Here is a 21,506-nt window from a genome sequence, read left to right on the forward strand (position 1 = left end):
CCCTCCCTTCATTCCATCACACCTGGAGCATCGAGGAATTAAAGTGGGTGAATGGGTTAGGAAAGAAGAACTTGAAATTCTTCCCTGGCGCAGATTTTTAACCAAACTGAAGATGAACTTTCAGGACTCAGATTGCTGGCCTCCTAATACTGAAGTTCCAAGCCAGGTAATACAAAATCTGGTGACAGTGCAAATTTCTAGATGTCGCTTGTAGGACATTTCCTGATTTGATCTGCAGAAGACCCTCAGGATCAGACCCTGAGTGGATAGAGAGATGATGTGAAGCTGCTGCAAAGGAGAGAAGGCCCACATCTCCCCATCTCTCCTCCCAATCACTGAGACTGTCAATGAGAAGTGGGGCAAGTGGGGAAACCGACCACAATGAATTCATGTTTCACATTTTGTGGTCATAGACATACAGTTCTTGCCAAAGAGAACTGTAAGAGCCAGCCTATGACACACAACCAGCAACAAATGCTTGATGCTAACTAGGCTGATTTAGGGCCCAGAACAGCCAGGCGTCTAAGATCAAAGCCTGCCACACAACAGTTTGATTTAGTGCAGAGATTTACTACCACCTTTTATTTCATGATAACCCTTTATATTATTAGCTTTTAATGATGTTGCATTTACAGCTACGGGAAATTTCCTATCAAGCTGCCAGGCAGCTATAAAAGGCTTAAGCAGAAAATGCTTGTAAAACCTCTTATTACCACCAATCCTGGGCATTTAGGGAAAACTTAACAAGCACTTACATGGGTAGTTGAAGAACAGCACAGAAAACTAATCAGAACCAATAAGGAGGAGGATTTTCAAAATTGCTCAGGGTTGTGCAAATCTCATTTGAAATCACTCATTAGTTTCTCTACTGCTACAAGTAAAGCACTCTTTAACCAAATCCTGACTAGATGGAACGCCCCCTCAGTGGATGACGCTGAATCCTGCCCCTTTAGCCCCACCAGCTGCATTTCCATTTACCTGAATATTTGTAATGTCCCTTCCCACCCCAGTCTTCAAGGGCACAGAAAAATTAAACTGGCAGCTTCACTGAAGCACCAACATAGCTGCCCCTGCCTAAAAAGTCCATGGCACCTGCAGCTCCAGCTTCCCTGTCTTCACACCAAATCCCTCCCACTTTGTGGCTTGGTTCAGCAACCTTCCACGTGACAGAACCGCAGGGTGGCTCCTCAGGGTCCAGGCAGGCTGCCCTATTGGTGGGTTTTTGTTCCCCCTTGCGGTGACCGTGAGACCGTCTGAATGTCTGTCTCTGCAGAAAGATGGTGGCTGTTAACTCCTCAGGAATCTTTACCTGGAAACTGGAGCTCCTGAGGGGGTTACTTCAAGTCTCACACTATGAGGCTTTTGGGTAGCTGCAGTCTCTCCTCAGCCTTGGCACCAAGAGGCTTAAAGTCAAGAACCCCTGGTGGCTGGGTTAGTGGGAGTGAGGGGCTCCTCCCTTGGTGAGTCTTGGGTTCCTCAGCCCAACCTTTCCTCTTCCACCCATAGTCCCCCCTCCCAGCTTAGGGCCATTTAAGTCCGCTTCATGTACCTGCCCTTCATTGGGCTCATGCGCGCCAGCTGTGCTCCCATCTGCCCACCAGGCTGGTATGTGAGAGAGACCCTTAGTGTCTGCTGTTGGATCTGTCACTGGTACCTCAGCACTGTTACTGATGAGCCCAGCTGCACAATGGGCGCAGCAGAGACAATTACAGTGGCCTTAAGGGAGCAATCGGCACTGAATATGTTAAGGGAGGGGATCAAGTCCTGGAAGTTTGATTGTTTTTTGCTTTTAAACTTAAAGCTAAAAACTCTGAAAGGGGACCTGGAACATCCCTGAGTGGGCGGTAGGTCCCAACTTCCCCCTCTTCCCAGTGAAATGACTACCCGTGAGATTTTAGTAGGGCAACCAAACTTCTTCCCAACCATTTCAACAGCTCAGCATTTAATAATGTTGCTGCCACGCCTTGGAAGTAACTGGTTAAACATCTGTTCAACCTGGTATACAATACTCTAAGTCAAAATACCAGCAAATATGACTGGGCTAATCCAGGGCATTTCAGGACAGCCTGAAGCCAGTCATGTGACAACATAAAATCCTCCCCTTGTCACGGCAGGGTGAAGGAGGGAGAGGGAAACATTCAAATGTGTGTATTTTTAAGTCTTTTAATTTTTATTCATGAATGACCAGCTGAGTGGGGAAGCCTTATCGTTACAAGGCTCAGGAGAGACAGACTTTTCCCAATGCTATGCTCCCTATGGACTGAAAAAAGGGCTGGGGAAGATCTTCTGCCTGAAACCTGAGCTGCTGCAGGTCAGTGTAGGCAATACTGAGCTGGATGGACCAATGATCTGACTTGCTAGAAGATAGCTTCCTGAATTCCTATGATGCCACACTGCATGGAGACAGGAAGATGAAGACCAGCCTAATCTATCCTGCATAACAGATGTGGATTGGTAGTTCTCTGGTCCAGGAATTAAATAGATTGTATGTTCTGGATAGAGTCGCACCTGCCTTGAAAGAACAGATTTGTAGTCTAGAGGTGCTCCTGGAGCCAACTCTTTTAACTGGAAGCCCGAGTGACCTTTGTGCAAGGAGTGCCTACTATTAGCTTTGGCTGTTCCTGGATGGTAATCCCCACTCTACTAACCTCCTGACTGGAGGACTGTAATGTGCTCTATGTAAGGCTACCCTTGAAGATTGTCCAGAAGCTGCTAACTAGTCCAGAAAGCAGCTGTAAGACTGCTGACTACTACCAATAGGCAGGACCATAGAATGTAAGTCCTGAAGAACCTGCACTACTTGTCTATATGCTTCTGATCCCAATTCAGAGACTTGGAAGGAACCCCAAGGGTCGTCCAAACCCCGGCAATCACAGCTAAAGAATTCCTGACAGATAGCCATCCATTCTCTGCTTAAAAACCTCCAAGGAAGCAGAGTCCTTCGTAGGTAGTCCATTCTACTGCTGAACAGGTCTTAACATCAGAAAGTTCTTCCTAGTGTTTAGCCAGAATCTCCTTTGTTGTAATTTGAATCCATTGCTTCAGGTCCTACCCTCTGGAGTAGCTTGCTCCATCGTTCACATGACAACCCTTAAAAGATCTAAAAAAGGCTATCATATCCCCTCTCAGTCTTTTCTTCTCTAAACTAATTCAACATGTTAACCTTGCCATATAATAAAGCCTTTTACCTTAAAACCCAAATTCCTGAAGGATCACCTTTCTGTCAACCTGCTCATGTACCGAGATCAGGTTCTTCTCGTGGTTCCACCATAAGGGGAAGTGCATGGCATGTTGGCACAAGAAAGACCATTTAGAGAGGATTCTGGTATTGAGCCTACTTGAGTTTCGGTGCCTGTTAAAGAGGAATCTTTTTTTTATCCAGGCTTTTGGAGGAGGTTAGGCAATGTGGCCAGCTGCTATTTGTGTGCTCACCTGCTACACTAGTATTGTATGCTGTACTAAGGATGGCTTGAGTGGCTGTTTTAAGTTTATATTGTTTGATGTTTGATGTTCTGCTGTAACCTGTCCTGGTACAATGAAGGGAAGGCTTACAAATTTAAATAAAGAGAAATGGCAGCAGCTGGTCCCTCCCTCCTCCTGCCATCATGGTTTGCAAACAACATCTTGAATGCCCACCATGTTCTGTTTTCACAAATTTGTGCCAAAGAGAAACAAAAGTTTTAGAACTGATTAAAGAACAGGAGGCGGGTAGAAGTGTGTGTGTGCACGCGCACGCGCATGTTTATGGAGGGCATCCAGGCTGTGCCATATCATTTCACACTGATGAAAATTAAAATGGAAGGGCCTGGCGAATGATAATTAAACTCACTCTGGCTGATTTAATATGCACTTTGGAAGGGGGGGGGGTGTTTTATGCCATGCAGATGTTGCCGGCACCTTTTGGGTAAACAAAGTGGGTATGGAGCTGGAAGGATTAGGTCACAATTTGAAGAGCTAAGCATGAGCTGGGGGGAAGGGGGGGGGAGGAACAGATCAAGTGCTGCAGAACCAAAGCAGACTGCCATTGTTTGCTAGCCAGAGGAAAGGCTGCAGATCACAATAAGGTCAGAATCCCCAGGGAAGTTGCCCTTTGCAAGCCAGCCCAACTGAAATCAACATGGATGGTCGTGCTCTTTGTGCTACTGCCACAAATTTCAGTGATGCTTGTGCAGGAGACCTTTGTCCCGGGTGTGTAGGACTCAGACATCTTTTCCTAAGGGAGTGCTTCTGCTGTGTGGAAAGCACATCACTCCAATGGTCCAGATGCAGAATTCTGTCCCTGGGAAAACGTATAGCTGGGAGATTTAAAAGCAAACGAAGAGCCCTGCTGGATCAGATCACCAAACCCAGATGCTTCTGGGAAGCCACTAACATGCCAATAAGGAAATAGCTGTCTGTGCCACTAAACATTTCCCTTTTTGTGCCATTAAACATGAAGGAGCCATGAAGCTCTGAATCTGAGTAGACACATATAGACTAATAATTCATATACAGTACTGGTCAAATTTCTCTTTTAAAACTATCTAAGCTAGTGGGCGATGTCCTGTCTTGCATCAGTGAATTCCCTAAGGGAATGATGCCCTGTGTGAAGAAAGTCTCCCTTGTGTCTGTCCTGACCCTACTGCCAGTTAGTTCCATTTGATGACCTCCTGTTCTAGTATTATAAGACAAGGAGAATGTGATGCTTATACCAGAAAGGTCAGAAACACTGTCCAGCAGATACCTATGCAATAACATTTTATCTACCATTCAAAGTAAAAATAAATACTGCATGTAGTCCTGGTTGCCCCATCTCAAAGGGATATACCACAGCTGGCAAAGGCCAACCAAAACAATCAAGTGGGTGCAATCCAGATGTTCTTGGACTACAGTTTCCATCAGCCCCTATCATGTTCAGCCATGATGGGTCTTGTAGGCCTGTAACATCTGGAGAGTGCTAGGTTGGGGAAGATTGGGCTAAAGCATTTGAGGACTTTAGCTTAGAAAAGTCCTCAAATGTACTTTAGCTTAGAAAAGTCCTAATGATGCATCTGAAGACTGATGTTAATACAATTATCAATGACAAGTTGAATTGTTTTCCTTTTTCATTCCCTTGTTACATTGTTAACTTACAATTTTTTTTATTCCACCTGTGATCTTTTTTTAAAGCAAAATGTAAAGGCCAAACTCTCCCATGCTCAAGTGCTGGAGCATAGGTGTGGCCCTTTAAAACAAAAACAAGATTATCTACTCCCCCCCCCACTCCAAAAAGCATTCCAAGGGGATGGAAATTTGGGCCACAGTCATCACCAATGTTATTAAAGCACTAAAATGTATTACTTTTTTCATTATCTGGAAAGGCTCCTGCTTTCCCAAAGTTCAATATAAAAACAGAAGCAAGGTCACTGTTTTGCCCAAGCTATGACCTTTAAAAGAAATGCGTGTTCAAAGTGGTGTTTGTCTTGTGAATTTTAATTATTCTTCATCTGTGCGATGGATGCGTTTTTCAGTCCGTTTGTGCTGCCATTTCATTTTGCTTGCATGGAATCCAGGGAAACCCAGTGAAAATACACACATTTTACCTGTTTGGCCATACACCTGTCTGCATGGTGGGGGAAGGTGACACAAACTGAAAGCAGTGGCAGACTGTATGCACAAATCCAGTTGATCCTTTCCATTTTTGCAAAGTGCCTTTAAACTCAGATTAAAGCCATGTTTCTAAAACAAGTCAAACTAACTGGTTGAGTTAAAAATACTTTCCACCACCCTGGTATAGACTTTAAATTCCCTTTTCAATTTTTTATTTGCGGAATAAAATGACGGTGGTGCCACTGATGTGACCCAGCTAAGGTGGGGTGTCATTCAATTGTGGGGTTTGAGCTGTACACCAATACAACAAAGAATGCTCTCTGTCATGGACCATAATGATTCAGTAAGTAAGTAAGTAAGTAAGTAAGTAAGTAAGTAAGTAAGTAATAGATGAAAGTCTCATCAGAACTGCAGTCTGACACATTTCACAAATTTTGATGAAACCTGAAACTTTCAGAATTAAATAAGTTTTTGGGGTCCTACCCAGGGTTGAACACAGCTAAGTCAGGATGTAAAAACTCCATTTGATCACCCTCTTCATTTACTCATTTTATGTGCGTGCACATTCATGCATGGACACCCCAACACTGCAGACAGGTCTAGCTTGGCCAAACCAGGGCAGATTTCATGAGCTGAGAAAAACTAGCACCTAAATAATTTTATGGTCAGAGCCCTGCGAAATTAGGCATGACGTGAAGGAAGGCCTCAGCAATGTTGTATTCTTATTCTTGCATGTGATTTGCGTTAATGTGATTTGCGTGTCATTCTTTTTTAGAGAGACAGGTGGCAAACTGCAGTGGATGGACGAATTGCATTTATTTTACAGTAGAGTGCTACTCACTCCCATGTGTTAAAAAACAAACAACCCCAACAACTCATCGAAAAACACTTTTCAAATACCTTCCAGAACAGATCTGGAAACCAAGAGCTTGTCCACGATTGATCTGAGCTTCCTTCTGAGTATTTCTTTGTTTATGAATTCAGTGGGCTTTTTGTCATCCCAGTCTCTAAAACAGGGATGGTTAACCCATGGCCTGCAGGACGTATCCAGCCCAAAAGAGGTTCTTTGGTGCCCCTTAGACCTCCTTTCCCCAGATAGTCCTTTTTCACTAACTGCTCCATAGATCCCCTGCTGTGATTCTGTGATGCAAAAGCTTCATTGTGGCTCTCCAAGGACCCAGACCACCAATTTGTTCGTTGAAATGTTATCATTATCTTTTAAAAATAAAATAAAAACTACTTTATACTTCCAGTCCCCTGCTGTGATGCCAAAAGGTTTTGTGACACTGCCCCCCAACCAACTGACCTTAATAACAAAACGACACAAAAACTTTTGACCACCCCCACTTTGATGTGTGACTCTTAGTATGGGTTTACTATGAGTCAATGTGGCCCATTTTCAGACTGAAAAAGTTAGCTGCTGTTGATCTAAAATATTATTTTGCCCATGAAGCCTATTTTTGTTTAACATGGACAGCTAGGATACTCAGAGGTCAGCATGGTCCATTCTTTGTGCTGTCATAACAAAAAAGATACAACCCACCAGTAATCTACATATTCCCATTGCTTTTATACTTTCATTTAAATATATTGAACTAAAATGCAACATTTAATCTGCAGCAAAACTTTGACGTATGTTGAAAAGAGATGCCATGCTTTTTACTAAATTATGTATTTTTTCATTACATTGTTATTGGTACTGGTTATTTGGTACAACCGAATTGAAAGTGCAAGCTAAGAGAGCAAAAACACAGCTTGTCTATTGTAACAATTTATTATCACTTTTTCTACCTTTTCTACAAGGATTTTTTTTTACCAAAAAAGAAAAGCAAAGAAAAGCACAGATGAACTACTTACAAAAGAAACCAAAGGAATTAAGAAAAAAAAATTATACAACAGTTAAATGTCTGCAAAATCATGCATTCTAGGACAAGATCACAAATGCAAAGCAAATAATAGCAAAAAACCCTCCCCCGCAAAATAATAATTAAAAAAGCCATACAGGTTTCAAAAGCCATAGCTTGCAAAAAAGAGAAAAAAGAGAAAAACTAAACAGTTATTACATCAAGCACCATTATTAAATGAACAGCACAACTCCGATTGCAGTGACTTTGACATTTTAAACAAGTGAATTAAACATATATTTAAAAATGCATCCCAGTCCTACTGTAAGCATGCAGCCAATTTCTCACAAACTTAGGAAATAAGTAGAAGGGCCTGTTTTCTTTGTTGCATTATCAATATAGGAGGGTGCCCAGACTTGTCATACAGCTGGAAAGCCAATTCCCATGGAAGTCTCAAAGCCACAGAGCAGTGACAGTGAGGCCCAGCTGTCTGAACTGCAGGCAGTGGCTCACAAAACAGAATGCTCCTTCGGTCTCTGCACACAGAGAGCTAGCATGTCAGGAGGAAGGCTAGGTTGGAACTCAGACATCCAGGTTTCTATGTGCAGGGAATGCCCCTGTGCAAAGGATTATATCACGGCACCCCGACCTAATGTCTGAAGGTGGTAAGCCCCTTGCACATATGGACCACCCACATCAAAGACCAACCAGGCCTCATCACAACAACTCAGATTAGTCTGCCAAATTGGCTGCCAGCAGTTCACTCAATTAAGCCTGGGAAGGGCTGGGCTGCTGCTAACCAGGAAATGTGTCATGATGATACCACAACACGACCTGGCGTCAGGGATTCTGCTTTCGGCAGCAACTCAGTGTCAGTCGTACGATGAACACCAAGGTCCATGAGTTGATTGGCAAGGCAGCTTCACATTTAAGAGGGAGCACAACTGAGTTCTCTAAGCAGAGCTCTTGGTCAGTTATTTGAACCAGCGTTTATGGCTTTTGTGGTGGTGCGGAGCAGTCCACAGCATAATGGCTACTGAAAGATCCATCCCAAACCAAAAGTGACCTCCACCAACCAGATTAATTTTAATCAGATTCCTCCTCCTCATTTGTCCAATAGCTGTAGCAACCACCATTCTGAACGCCAACAAGGGATAGCTGCTGTTGCGTCTCAGAGCTGATGTATAGCAATAAATGCCAGCCGAAATCTCCTTCAGGACTTTTTAAGGTGGGTCAAACAGCACATCTCAGTGAAGACAAGAGAATTGTCCCTAAAAGTTTGTGAGAAATTGTAATGCCTTCACCCGCAGCCAACCCTGATGTGAGTTACATTCCATGTGGGTATTAAAAAAAACAAACTCATACAAAGCAGGGGGTGGGGGAACAAAAAGAAGGAAAAATCAAAAAACAGGAAAAAGATATGGAGATTTTCTTTTTTAAAAAATATAGTCCAGTCAGCCAAAGGAGTCAGTAAGAGCAGCATATTTTTTTTCCAGTGGATACTGATATTAATGTACAGACCACCCAGGCTTTCTCTCTCTCACTCTCTCTCACTCTCTCTCATTAGCACTGCAGTAAACCCCGATTAATTTGTTATGCATCTTTAAGAACTAGTTGATAAAAATTATGTCTTGTGAAATCGGCAAATAGTCTGCAAAGTGAAATAAGAACAGAAATTAATAGATTAAACTGTAAAGATAAGTCCGAGAACTTTTTTTAAAAAGGGGAGACAGGATAGCGAGCAATTTCAATTGGTTTCAAAAAGCATAATGGGGACTAAGGAAAGCTAGAAGTGCAGCCTGATCCCATCCATGTCTGTTCAGAAGAAGGTCCCATTGAGTACAATGGGGCTTGCTCCCAAGTTGTATGCTGAGGATTGCGACCTTAGTTGTCAAAGTGTGTGGCATTCCTTCCACCTTCCCAGAAGGTGACAGACACCATTTCTTCCCATGAATTATTGAGCATATGACAAGGTTTATATATTATATACTAAACGTGTATACCACTTTCTGACATGTTTTTTTTTTTACAAAGCAGTTCACAATTCAAGCAATAAAACCACAACATAAAATAGCAATGAAATAAAATAAAAACAGGCAAGGTGACACATTATAGAAAGGAGAGTCAAAACAAGCAAGGCTTAGGACTGCAGCATGAATAGTCACCTTAAAAGGGGGAATGGTTTTTCCCCCATGCCTCCTAAAGGCACAGAGAAGGAAGAAAGAGGGAAAGAGAGAGAGAGATGGAGAGGCAGACAGGTGATGTTCCACCATTTGGAGTTCATGGATTTGGGAGCCACTTCTCTTAATTTCTCAGGAGGAAGGGTATTTGCAAGAGGCCCTGCTCCTCTGATCTTGATACCCTGGGAGAGGGTTGTATCGGGGGTAAGCATTCTTTCAAGTGACCAGGGCCTACCTAGACCAAGTAGGGCTTAAACATCAATGGCAATTTCTTCAGCTGTGCCAAGAAAACAACTCATAGCCACAGTGCAAATGTAACACGGCCCCAGGAGACACTCTGTGTCAAGAGTCCAGCCAATGCCGCTGTGGGCCACTTGTAAGTCAACTTCATGCAAAGGAAATTAGAGGAGCTTTGCCAAGAGGTTATCAAGGAGAATTATGAAGACACCGCCACACGTAAAGCTTGAAAAAGAAATTCTGGCCACATAGCCAGAAGCAACACCCAAGAAGCAACCAGAAACACCCCCTCAAAGCTGTGGATCTATTCCTTCTATAGAATGGCTACTCATTAAGGTGCAGACTGACCAGTTGCCTACTCCCAGATGGTGATCCACCTATTGCCAATAATCATTTGTTGCAGCCCTGACTCTGTAGACCTCTGCTCAAGAATGCCACAATTGCAAGGATTTGAGGAAAAGGGAAAGGGCAGCTGGGTTTACTCCAGATCCAAACATCACCTCTTTCCAGTGGTTTCATGCAGACGTTTAGTACCAGAGCAGACAGAACAGAGCCCTAAGGACAGCCCCAACAGATACCTCCACTTGAATAGCGCTAGAGTCTATCTCTCTCCCTGTTTCCTGAAACTAACGCAAAAGTTAGGTGTAGGACCCCTGCAAGGCAGCGTTCCCTATTCCCAATCTTGTCAGATATTCCAGAAGGACACTACAGTGAATGGTACCGACAGATACCGAAAAGTAGAGAATCAATAGTATCACACTTCCTCTGCTCCCCATGCAGTAAAGGGGGCTTACATGGCCAAGGCTATTTTTGCCACAAAGCCAGGCCTGAAAACATTAAATGTGTCCAGATAATCTAAGAGCACTTGGAGATGACCAACCACATGATCACCTTCCCCAATAAATTAAGATTAGAGGCACATCACCAGAAACTGGTAAGCACTGGAGAGCACTTCTCCCTGCGAAGAAGAGCCTATAAGCCTGACAGTTTCAGACTATACTTCACCGCAAACAGGTATCAGGCACTGAGGAAGATGAATTCAGAGTATAAGTGGTTATATCAACCGCCCCAAAGACCTTTTCCACATCCTCAGTCCTCAATAATGGAAACTCATCCAAGCAATAAGAGGCAGCCAATGACTCCTGGGGTAGAGACTGTCACCCCTGAGAAGGCCAAGTTGACACAGATGCCAGAGATTTTATCCAAAAATTATTTTAAAAACATGCCACAGAGGCGACATCATAAAGAAAGCAAAATGGCTGCAGCTAAAACAAACAAACAACCTCCCCCCAAAAGAAACCCATGTTCCCCTCTACTCAAATAATGAAAACAAACACGCATAATGGAACAGGTGGATTGCGGCATTGTTTCACCTGACAAGAGTAAATATCACATTACCATGCAGTGTCAACTGGCATTTTATTTGCTTAAAAAGCAAGCAAACAAAAAGCAAATTTGAAAGAGAGCACTTAGTGGTGAGTCTGCTGGTATCAAAATATAAAAACCAACGGCAGTCCCAGGTTCTCTGCAATTGTAACTTAACAGCATAATATTTCAGTTTAATGCAAGGAAGAGACCTGGCAATGCCTCAGGGTAAGCGGATGTTTCTTAGTTTAGTTAAGACTACAGAACCATACTTTTTTATAACACCAATGGGTCTACTCTTGAGTAAAACTTTTTTTGGGAGAAAGTCCATACTATATTTAGGTTCCATACTGTTAACAGGTGGTGCGGGTGGCGCTGTGGTCTAAACCACAGAGCCTAGGGCTTGCCGATTGGAAGGTCGGCGGTTTGAATCCCCGTGACGGGGTGAGCTCCCGTTGCTCGGTTCCTGCTCCTGCCAAGCTAGCAGTTCAAAAGCACGTCAAAGTGCAAGTAGATAAATAGGTACCACTCTGGCGGGAAGGTAAACGGCGTTTCCGTGCGCTGCTCTGGTTCGCCAGAAGCGGCTTAGTCATGCTGGCCACATGACCCGGAAGCTGTCTGCAGACAAACGGCGGCTCCCTCAGCCAGTAAAGCGAGATGAGCGCCGCAACCCCAGACTCGTCCGCGACTGGACCTAATGGTCAGGGGTCCCTTTACCTTTACTGTTAACAGGAACTGACGAAGGGACTGCACTGTAATGAATACTTCTGACACACAGTGAGAATGTTTAAAGAAAGCCGCATCCAATCAAACCCAACTTTATTGTATCCTAGCAGTTGCTGTTTCTGAATAACCCCCAATTTACTTCCAAGGGACTTGGATGGCTCCAATCCTGCCTTATATCCTCTGGATATAAGGTTTAACAGTTGTGGGGGCCAGAAGCTTCCTTAATGTGCAGAGACCCATTTGAAGACAACAAGTCAAAATGTGTGTTCACCAATGACTCCCCCACTCCTCCGTGCAGGCTGACATCATGCTGATTTGGGAAGGCACTCCAAGCCAATGGGAATGAGCCCCTGGCTTTCCCCTCAGCTCCAAGCCAGCAGCAGCTCACACCTGTTTGTCATGTATGCTGCTCATACATTTCATTTACACAGCATTTGCCCCCAGGTTAAATTAGCTCGTATCTTAAGGCTGACCCCAGAAGTAAAACTAGAAGCAGACAATAGTCATCCTCTGATAGACACATAATACATCCAGTTAGCTACATGCAGGCATGAATAACCTATTTCTGCTCTGTATCCCTCTCACATGGGTTCAAGCTTAAGTCCATTCCATCCTGTTTCTGAATGAATCTGTGGTTATTTTTCTTAAACTGCACAACAATTCCCCTTATTTTTTAATGCATTTGTATTTTAATATGCACTGTGGTCCTTTTTTAAAGCTGACAGCTGCATCATCAAGTCTGAAGAAATGCAGAAACCAAAGGAAACAACTGTGTCCTGACTTGATGTATCAACCCAGGAAGTGTAATTCTTGTCTGTTTGCTGAAAAATGCGAACCAAGCTAGATCCTTGAGTATTCCCAGCTAAAGGGCCTGTTGCAACGAAGCCTGTATAACAGAAACACACACTTATTGTACCTCTGCTTACCCTGTCTTCAGTTCCTTTCCCTTCCTCTATTGACTCACTTGTGTCTATTTTAGATGGTAAACTCCTTGAGGGAAGGTACCTGTCACCTCAGTCTTTGTAAAATGCCAGACACAGCATTGCTGCTGGCATACAAACAACAATAATGATACCATTTATTGGTGGCTGGCAAAAGATAGAGGAAATGGCAAGAATAAACAAAACCTAGAAGTCAGTGCTCAGAGTGGAGGAAAGGTGTGCAAGTGCCCTGCTGCCTCCCACCTAGTCCCAGGTCTGGGGACCACTCCCTGGATGCTGTGTCATTTAAACTGGCAGCATCCAACACATGGAAGCAGCTATGGTAAAGTCTTACTGACATCAACATCTCCCAGGGGAAATGGCGGGGATCTCAATTTTTGCCTTTTTTACTTACGCTCAGTAGGATGACAGACTTGGCCCAGCATAAACCAGACCCACTCACCCCTTTTTAGTAGTAGTATTTCTGGCAATTGCTTAACCAAATATTTACTGATCTTGGCTGCAATAGTGTCAAGCTGCATGCACAGACCAAGCAAAGGATCAACCAGGTTAATTGCCACAAAATATGGAATCCCAACTGTCCATGGTAGGCTAGCAGGCCAAGCTACCATCAGTGAGAGCTTCAATTTCACAGTAAATGCTCCGCTGGGTCACATTCAGCAGCTGATGCTGACAGCCACCAAGTCTAGAGCAGAAATATTTGGGTTTCTTTATTGCAAGCTGAAGAATCTGCACTTAAGTGATTTTTAAAAACACCTTTGATGCATCCACTGGTGTAAGAGTATGCAAGCTTTTAAAGATACAGTGGTGCCCCGCAAGACGAACGCCTCGCAAGACGCAAAACCCGCTAGACGAAAGGGTTTTCCGTTTTGGAGGCGCTTCGCAAAACGAATTTCCCTATGGGCTTGCTTCGCAAGACGAAATGTCTTGCGAGTTTTTCCGACTTTTTCCCCCTCCCCCCCTTTTTCTAAGCCGCTAAGCCGCTTATCAGCTGATCCGCTAAGCCGCTAAAAGCCGCTAAGCCACTAATAGCGCTAATCCGTTAAGCCGCCAATGGGCTTGCTTCGCAAGACGAAAAAACCGCTAGACGAAGAGAATCGCGGAACGGATTCTTTTCGTCTTGCGAGGCACCACTGTACACTGAACTTGTGGTCAGGCAGAATGAAAAGGTAATAGTTCTCAGTCAAGACTAATGCAAAACATACCAACAAATCACAGTTGTTGTTTTAATGGAAACAGAACAAAATGGACAAGCTGAACCTTAACACCTCAGTTTCTAACCTAGTCTGTCCCACCACAAACCTATGACCAATGTTTCCTCTACCCTCAATTTTCACAAAACAAGGAGTCAAACAGTAGTAATGTTCACTGACTTGTCCAAGATCACATAGGAACTTCCAAGTGGGAGCAGAAGAGGATTCCCAGCAACATGCAGTTGGTACCATAACTATCATTACATTCACAACTGCATTGCAATGTACGGTACTGAAAATATGCAAAATAAGGTTACTGTTTGTGGCACTTCTGAGTATTCAACTCAGTGGCAGAACAAATGCTTTGCCTTTGGAGAGATCCTTTGGGGAGGGTCCTTTTGCAGCTTGGAATCCCTTTTGTTTTAACCACCCTTAACAACGGGGGGGGGGGGGAGAGATGGGGTTAACCCCTTTCCTTCAGTGCCATTTCCCCCTCCGAAAATGATCCTATATCCGGCTGCTATTTGTCCTGTTTGGAGAAACTGATCTGATCATGGGTCTCCATAATTTAATCTTGCCAGGGCCTAAAAGTGTTTGTGCAAGACATGGAAATGAAGACAGAAATGGTGGAACATTTGGAAAATGTTACAACAGTGAATGTGACAGGCCTCTGTCATTGGGAAAAATCTAAAATACTCTTAAGAGGCCTTGTTTTATAAGAATAAAAGTTGGTGGGAAGCTTTCCCAACTCTCTAGAATCCAGGAATGGTTAACCAAATAAACCTGGCAGTATAGATTATCCTAGGTAGTTTTTAAGGCTGTACTTGCTTCCTTGAAGTCTAAAATATTTCTACCATAAGACCTTGTTTTCTTTTGGTTTCTATTGATTTTTTTAAAAAATGAAGCTGCCTTAAATTTGGTTTTCTTAATTAACCTTAGAAAGGCTGTTTCCCCATCATTTCCCTTGTACGCAATTACAGAATGCAGGGCAAGGTGGCATAACCTCACACTTTGCGACACGCATTAATGAATTTAACATGCAGTGCAACAGTTTCCTTGCTGTGGTCTCCAGGTGGGCCTTTGCTATTAGCAAGCAGCAAGCTCACCGGTCCGAAATTGGCTCCACAGCCCTACTTATCCTGAGGTGGATAAGATGCCGGGGGGAGGGGGGGCAGACACCATACACTTTCTGGAATCTCCAGTTTAAGCTTGAAGCGTTGCTGGCATAAAAACAAAATCCAGGGCGTTTGGTTTCAGTGACTGCCTGTTGATAGCGGCAGAGATGAAATGCGAGGGGCTGCTCATTATCGGCAGGAGGGGATGTTTAAAAGCCAGCCAGCCTACCATTTCAAAACCTCAGGAGTTCTCAAAGTGACGACTGGAGGTATTAAACACGGACTGAACAGAGATTGCTAAAAGCAGCAGATCTGACAGCTGCACAAAATGGAAGAAGAGGGGAAGAGAAACAAACAAGAGGGAAGGTATTAGGTGAAGCCTCATCTCTGTGCAGAGTACAAGAGAAAGAGAAAGAGAGAGAGAGAGAGAGAGAGAGAGAGAGAGAGAGACTCTTCTGCATAGCACTACAAACAAACTCAACTTTGGGGGGGCAGGCGGGGAGAAAGACATGCCTTACAAAAAGGGAAGTAAAATACCTAATTGTGTGCTGTTTCAAAGGAATTCTGTTTACAAATAACCAGTACCAATTAAAACCCAAAATGAAATCAGGTTCTCCCCCCCCCCGCCATTTATTTCAGTAAACCAGAAAGAAAATGACATCTTGAGCACTACCAAAAGGTCCTCCATTTAGAGACTTTGCTGCTGTTGTTGTCTCAGTTGAATTATGGACTTGCAGTGCAATCCTATGCATGCTTTGCTCATGAGTAAGTTCCCTAATAGGATGTGTTTGGAATTTTCTTTTCTTTTGCTCGATTAAATTATACATATTAAAATTTCACGTACCTGGGAACTGATAACTGTAACTGGGGGCAAATCCAGGGTATCCTCGGCCATAGGTCGCGACAAAATTTGGATAACCTTGAATGTAGAAGTGTTTGAGAGAGAGAGAAGAATAAGATTTAAATGTTGAATCTTAAGTTGCACAAATACCAACAGGTTATATATAACCAAGTTTTACTCAGAGGATAACAACTGAAATTAATGGGCCCAAGTTAGTCATGCCCATTATTTTCAATGGGGCTACTCTGAGTAGGACTAGCACTAGATACAATCAAATTACACCAAAGACAGGTGAAGAATAATAGAATAATAGAATTGTAGAGTTGGAAGGGACCCCCAAGGACCGTCTAGTCCAAGCCCCTGCAATGCTGGAATCCATGACTGATGGCCATCCAACCTCTGCTTACAAACTTCCAATGAAGGAGAGAAAACTGACTTTGTACAAAACATTACAAGATTACTGTTCCTGTACAGAATTAATACCAAGTTAATGCTCAGCATTTATATATGACGTCAGCGTACTCAAAGTGCTTCACACATAATATCTGAATAATCCTTACAACAATCTGCAAAGTAGGCCTGTTCTATATTATATTGGCCATTTTGTAGGTGGCAGAGGGAGGCTGATGCTTTGCCACTTTGCCTGCAGCTAATGTTTCCTCTACATCCTGAGTTGCACCCTCAAAAAAGAAACATCTGGAGACTGGCATCATTTTCTTGGCCACCCCCCCCCCCGGTCTATCTCCATGTCTGAGGCCTGCTACTCATAATTAAAATGCACTCGAGTAGCTCAAGTCCAAGGACTGTGCCTACTTTTCTCAGCTGGGAAGAGTAAATGCCAAACGCTTAAGCTAAGCACATAACACAGGTTTGCTCTGACATTTGGAGAGCTTACAACAAATGTACTTTGCTTCAGAACTATTGACAGTTGGAGATTAAGGTACTAGTAATGCTTCATCCCGAGAGTGTGAAGGACAACTGTTAACGCAGCCAAGAGTCAGAGGCAGCAAGATCAAGGAGCTGGGAAGACCAAGAGATTTTAATTTGACCAGAAACTGAAATTCAACAAAGGGACCACAAGTTGCCTTCATGGAACACAGGCAGTTGCATCTGCAACATCGCAAAGTGTATCTCTGTAGCACACACACACTCTCTGTAAGAGTGAAATTAAACCATTACAAGAGAAACACAAGGCTCCCATATATCCCTCATGGTGCTAATAATGCAGGACCTGGGGACATTTAACAGAGAGAATCTGCAAGGTTCCTATACAGTGGTACCTCGGGTTAAGTACTTAATTCGTTCTGGAGGTCTTAACCTGAAACTGTTCTTAACTTGAAGCACCACTTTAGCTAATGGGGCCTCCCGCTGCCGCTGTGCCTCCGCCGCCCGATTTCTGTTCTCATCCTGAAGCAAAGTTCTTAACCTGAGGTACTATTTCTGGGTTAGCGGTGTCTGTAACCTGAAGCATCTGTAACCTGAAGTGTATGTAACCCAAGGTACCACTGTATATGTATCATGGTTCCCCTCTCTTGAGTAGTTATATTTTGAAGCCTGGTAAGGGGAAACAGCCTCAGATTTTTGATGGGGAGAACTGACAGGCACGGAAAGGGTTAAGATCCCCCTCTTCCTCCTACCCACCCATCTTTCTTTAGAAGCTGTCCTGGACCTCACTTTTCTGCTCTGATGGCAGATGCCTGGCGTGCTCTAGCCCATGGGGTCATGAAGAGTCGGACACGACTAAACGACTAAACAAAAATAGTGATTAAATGACCGCACACTCAAAACTATCCTTCTGATGGGAGCTGGCCTTACTAGAGAGCTTTCCGATGCTCTGACCAGAGAGCCTGGTGGGTGTGCAATGGCAGTAGAGCCCACAAAAGCCTGCCACAATGAGGCAACCCGATGCCTGGTATAGAATGGCTTGCCCCTGGCACAGGCAAATTGGAAGAACCAAGGCCAGAACACTGAGTTGGGCAGCAGCAGCACTTTGATGGGTGGATGTTTTGGCCTCACAAGAACTTTAATTCCTTGTAGCACACTAGCATTTCTGTCATGCTCCGGCAGACAGTGTGGGAACTTCTGTCCTGGGATAACACACACACTTTTAAAAGATGAAAGTAGCCAACCTCTGTTCTTGAGAGCAGGGGTTTATTGCAAAAGTGCTTTCTGCGTTTTATCTGGGCAAATCTTTCCATTGGTTTTAACCGAGATCAAGCTCGTGGAGTGCCCTGTTACCAAATGTAAATTTTGTTCTTTTGCTGAGGTTTCATCCCTTCAATTGTGTTCATTTTTAAAGAGCTGTTGCACTGCAATGCAACATGCTCAATTATTTTGCCAACATAGCATGTCCCCTCCATTTCAGATGAGATTTAGACGTCCATATTGTTTGCTATTAATCATCATTTAGAGGTGGAACATTAAACGCTTGGATGAATTTTGATTACTAATTATGACAGGATGGATCTGTGCACGCAAAGCAAAAAAGCAATGGCCAAACAAGGCACTCTAGCTTTAAATGCACGCGAACACCCTGTTTGTCTCCTTAACATGCATTTCACAATGCAAATCCTGCCAGAAATTTACTGGATCGTTCAGAGGTAAGTTTTGCAAACCGTCTCTTTGAATAACTATATTGATAAAATGCATTTCTGACCAAGGCACCAGCATCCACCAGGACAAAAAAACTCATAGTAAAGTGCTGTTTTGAAACCAGATACTATTTTACTCCTTAATGAGGGCTCACTTCAGGGTCAATGGAGTAATGAGTTTGTCACACTGAATTTGAGGCGCTCAGTTCTAAAAATTAATGGCTGGACCACATAACAATATAGTCATTCCCTATGGTTTCCGCAGTAGTGATGTATGGAAGTGAGAGCTGGATCATAAAGAAGGCTGAATTGATGCTTTTGAATTATGGTGCTGGAGGAGAATCTTGAGAGTCCCATGGACTGCAAGAAGAACAAACCTATCATTCATAAGGAAATCAGGCCTGAGTGCTCACTGGAAGGACAGATCGTGAAGCTGAGGCTCCAATATTCTGGCAACCTCATGAGAGGAGACGACTCCCTGGAAAAGACCTTGATGTTGGGAAAGATTGAGAGCACAAGGAGAATGGGGCCGACAGAGGACGAGATGGTTGGACAGTGTTCTCTAAGCTACTACATGGGTTTGACCAAACTGCAGGAGCCAGTGGAAGACAGGAGTGCCTGGCGTGCTCTGGTCCATGGGGTCACAAAGAGTCGGACACGACTAAACGACTAAACAACAAGAAGTAAAGGGGTGGGACATACAAGCACTGTTCCCAGAACAGTTCATGGGCAGATTCACATATTTAATTTTCCAAGCACCAAACTGCTCCTGTGGGTGATCCCTATGAAAATATATTGTGCAAATATGGAATCCATATCTACAGCATATGCTCCAACTGTTATTGTTTACCTGGCTTATTTTCTGGTTTTGTTTGTTTGGACCTGTCTCTGGCAAATGTCCCTCTTTTTGCCTTTCGGGAATACTGTGTCAAATGTAATTAATGTGTGTTCTTAGAGTTGTTATTTTCTAGGGTTCAGCTTCCACCCCAAGTTCTCAGAGTTATGAAGCTACATCTTGTCTCTAAAGCACATGCATGTAGATGCAGACAAATGAACATTACGGTGCTACAGAGGACACAGCCTGTCATTGTGCATGCCTTGATAAATAACTGTAGGATAATTATATTCTAACCCCCACAAAACATGGGAAGCTGCCTTATACTGAAGTCAGACTACTGGTCCACCCAGTTCAGCTGAGAGCCAGTGTGGTGTAGTGGTTAAGAGCAGTAGCCTCGTAATCTGGGGAACCAGGTTCGCTTCTCTGCTCCTCCACATGCAGCTGCTGGGTGACCTTGGGCTAGTCACACTTCTTTAAAGTCTCTCAGCCCCACTCACCTCACAGAGTGTTTGTTGTGGGGGAGGAAGGGAAAGGAGAATGTTAGCCGCTTTGAGACTCCTTAGGGTAGTGATAAAGTGGGATATCAAATCCAAACTCTTCTTCTTCTTCTTCTTCAGTATTGTCTACACTGACTGGCAGCAACTTTTCAGGGTATGAGGCAGGGTTCTCCCCTGGCCACACCTGGAGATGCTGAGGATTGAACCTGAGACCTTCTGCATGCAAAGCAGATGCTCTACCATTGACAAACCTTTCGCTAACAAATAGCCTTTGAGCTTTTAAAACAGTGCAGGCAAATAATTGTAAAGCAAATAAGAGCAGTCAGAGTAGTGCTGTAATACGATGGTGAGAAGATGGTTTGGGCATATTTTCAGAAGTGAAATATTGGAGAATAAGGTATTGCTCCTCTTCCATTCAACTCTGCAGAGCTGGATCTTGTGTGAAGGTTGGCATGAAGAGACATTTTTAAGGTACATTTTCCTCATCATTTCTGAGTATGTTTGCAGAATGACTTTTCCAGCATACAGTTGTCAAACTGGCCTTACAAAGGGTTAGTAATGTGTGCAGGTCATGGCTCAGCACGACTCCTGAGTCCTCTAATCCACTTTTACAGGGTTTTCAACAAATGCTGAGCCAGTTAGGAATATGTGATGCGCACAAATACTAGGGAAAGGGGGACAACACAACAACATGAGGAAACAATACTAAAAATCACCCTCGAAGCCAACCTACGTGGAGATACAGTCGTACTTTGGATTTCAAACAGCTTAGTTCTTGAACATTTTGGATCCTGAACACTGCCAGCCCGGAAGTGACTGTTCCGGTTTGTGAACTATTTTTGGAAGCCGAATGTCTGACGGGGCTTCCGCGGCTTCCAATTGGCTGCAAGAGCTTCCTGCAGCCAATCGGAAGCCATGCTTTGGTTTCCAAACGTTTTGGAAGTTTAACAGACTTCCGGAACAGATGCCATTCGACTTCCAAGGTACGACTGTACTGTAATGTTACAAGTACAAAACTTCTGGAGGGGCAACCTGAATTGAAGGAATGGCAAGACGGCAAGTGTTAACCCCTTTCCTGGTCCAAATTGCTATTCCCCAAGTGCCTTTTCCTCCTGTGGGGAAACACATGTTTTTCATTGACTCTGCAAAGAGAAAAAGCCACAGGTGGTGTTGGGGAGAATCTAGAAACAATAGGTAAGGACCAACATTCTCTGGTTCTGATCAATTCTCTAAAAGTGCTTTTTCTTGCTTAAAATGAACTCGCTGCCTATTGATATCAAGCAGGTGCCTTTACTGTATTATTTTCAGTGCTTATGAAAAACATTCTTGTTTAGATAATAATGATAATGATAATGATAATTATTATTATTATTTATTATTTATACCCTTCCCATCTGGCTGAGTTTCCCAGCCACTCTGGGCGGCTAGACAAGCTTACCCAGATGTGGGTAGCGCTGTGGGTTAAACCACAGAGCCTAGGACTTGCCGATCAGCAGTTCGGTAGTTCGAATCCCCGTGACGGGGTGAGCTCCCGTTGCTCGGTCCCTGCTCCTGCCAACCTAGCAGTTCG

At 43.7% G+C, this 21,506-nt stretch overlaps 1 protein-coding gene across 44 annotated transcripts in view; it reads right to left on the reverse strand.

Moving 5' to 3' along the window:
- Positions 1–21,506, reverse strand: part of MSI2 (musashi RNA binding protein 2) — a 413,369-nt gene that overhangs the window by 58,051 nt on the left and 333,812 nt on the right. For 43 of the 44 annotated variants that reach the window (XR_013833509.1, XR_013833510.1, XR_013833511.1 and 40 more), the window contains one exon: positions 16,014–16,088. Coding sequence is in view for 41 of the 44 variants with exons in the window: in XM_079955691.1 (XP_079811817.1) it covers positions 16,014–16,088 (75 nt within the window). In the remaining 3 variants the exon portion in view is untranslated. Of the gene's footprint in view, positions 1–5,493; positions 9,064–16,013; positions 16,089–21,506 lie in introns of those variants that run through there. The other variant, XM_079955721.1, reaches the window with a different exon arrangement.

Source organism: Podarcis cretensis, assembly GCF_951804945.1.
Source record: "Podarcis cretensis genome assembly, chromosome: 15".
In the NCBI taxonomy this organism is placed as follows: domain Eukaryota; kingdom Metazoa; phylum Chordata; class Lepidosauria; order Squamata; family Lacertidae; genus Podarcis; species Podarcis cretensis.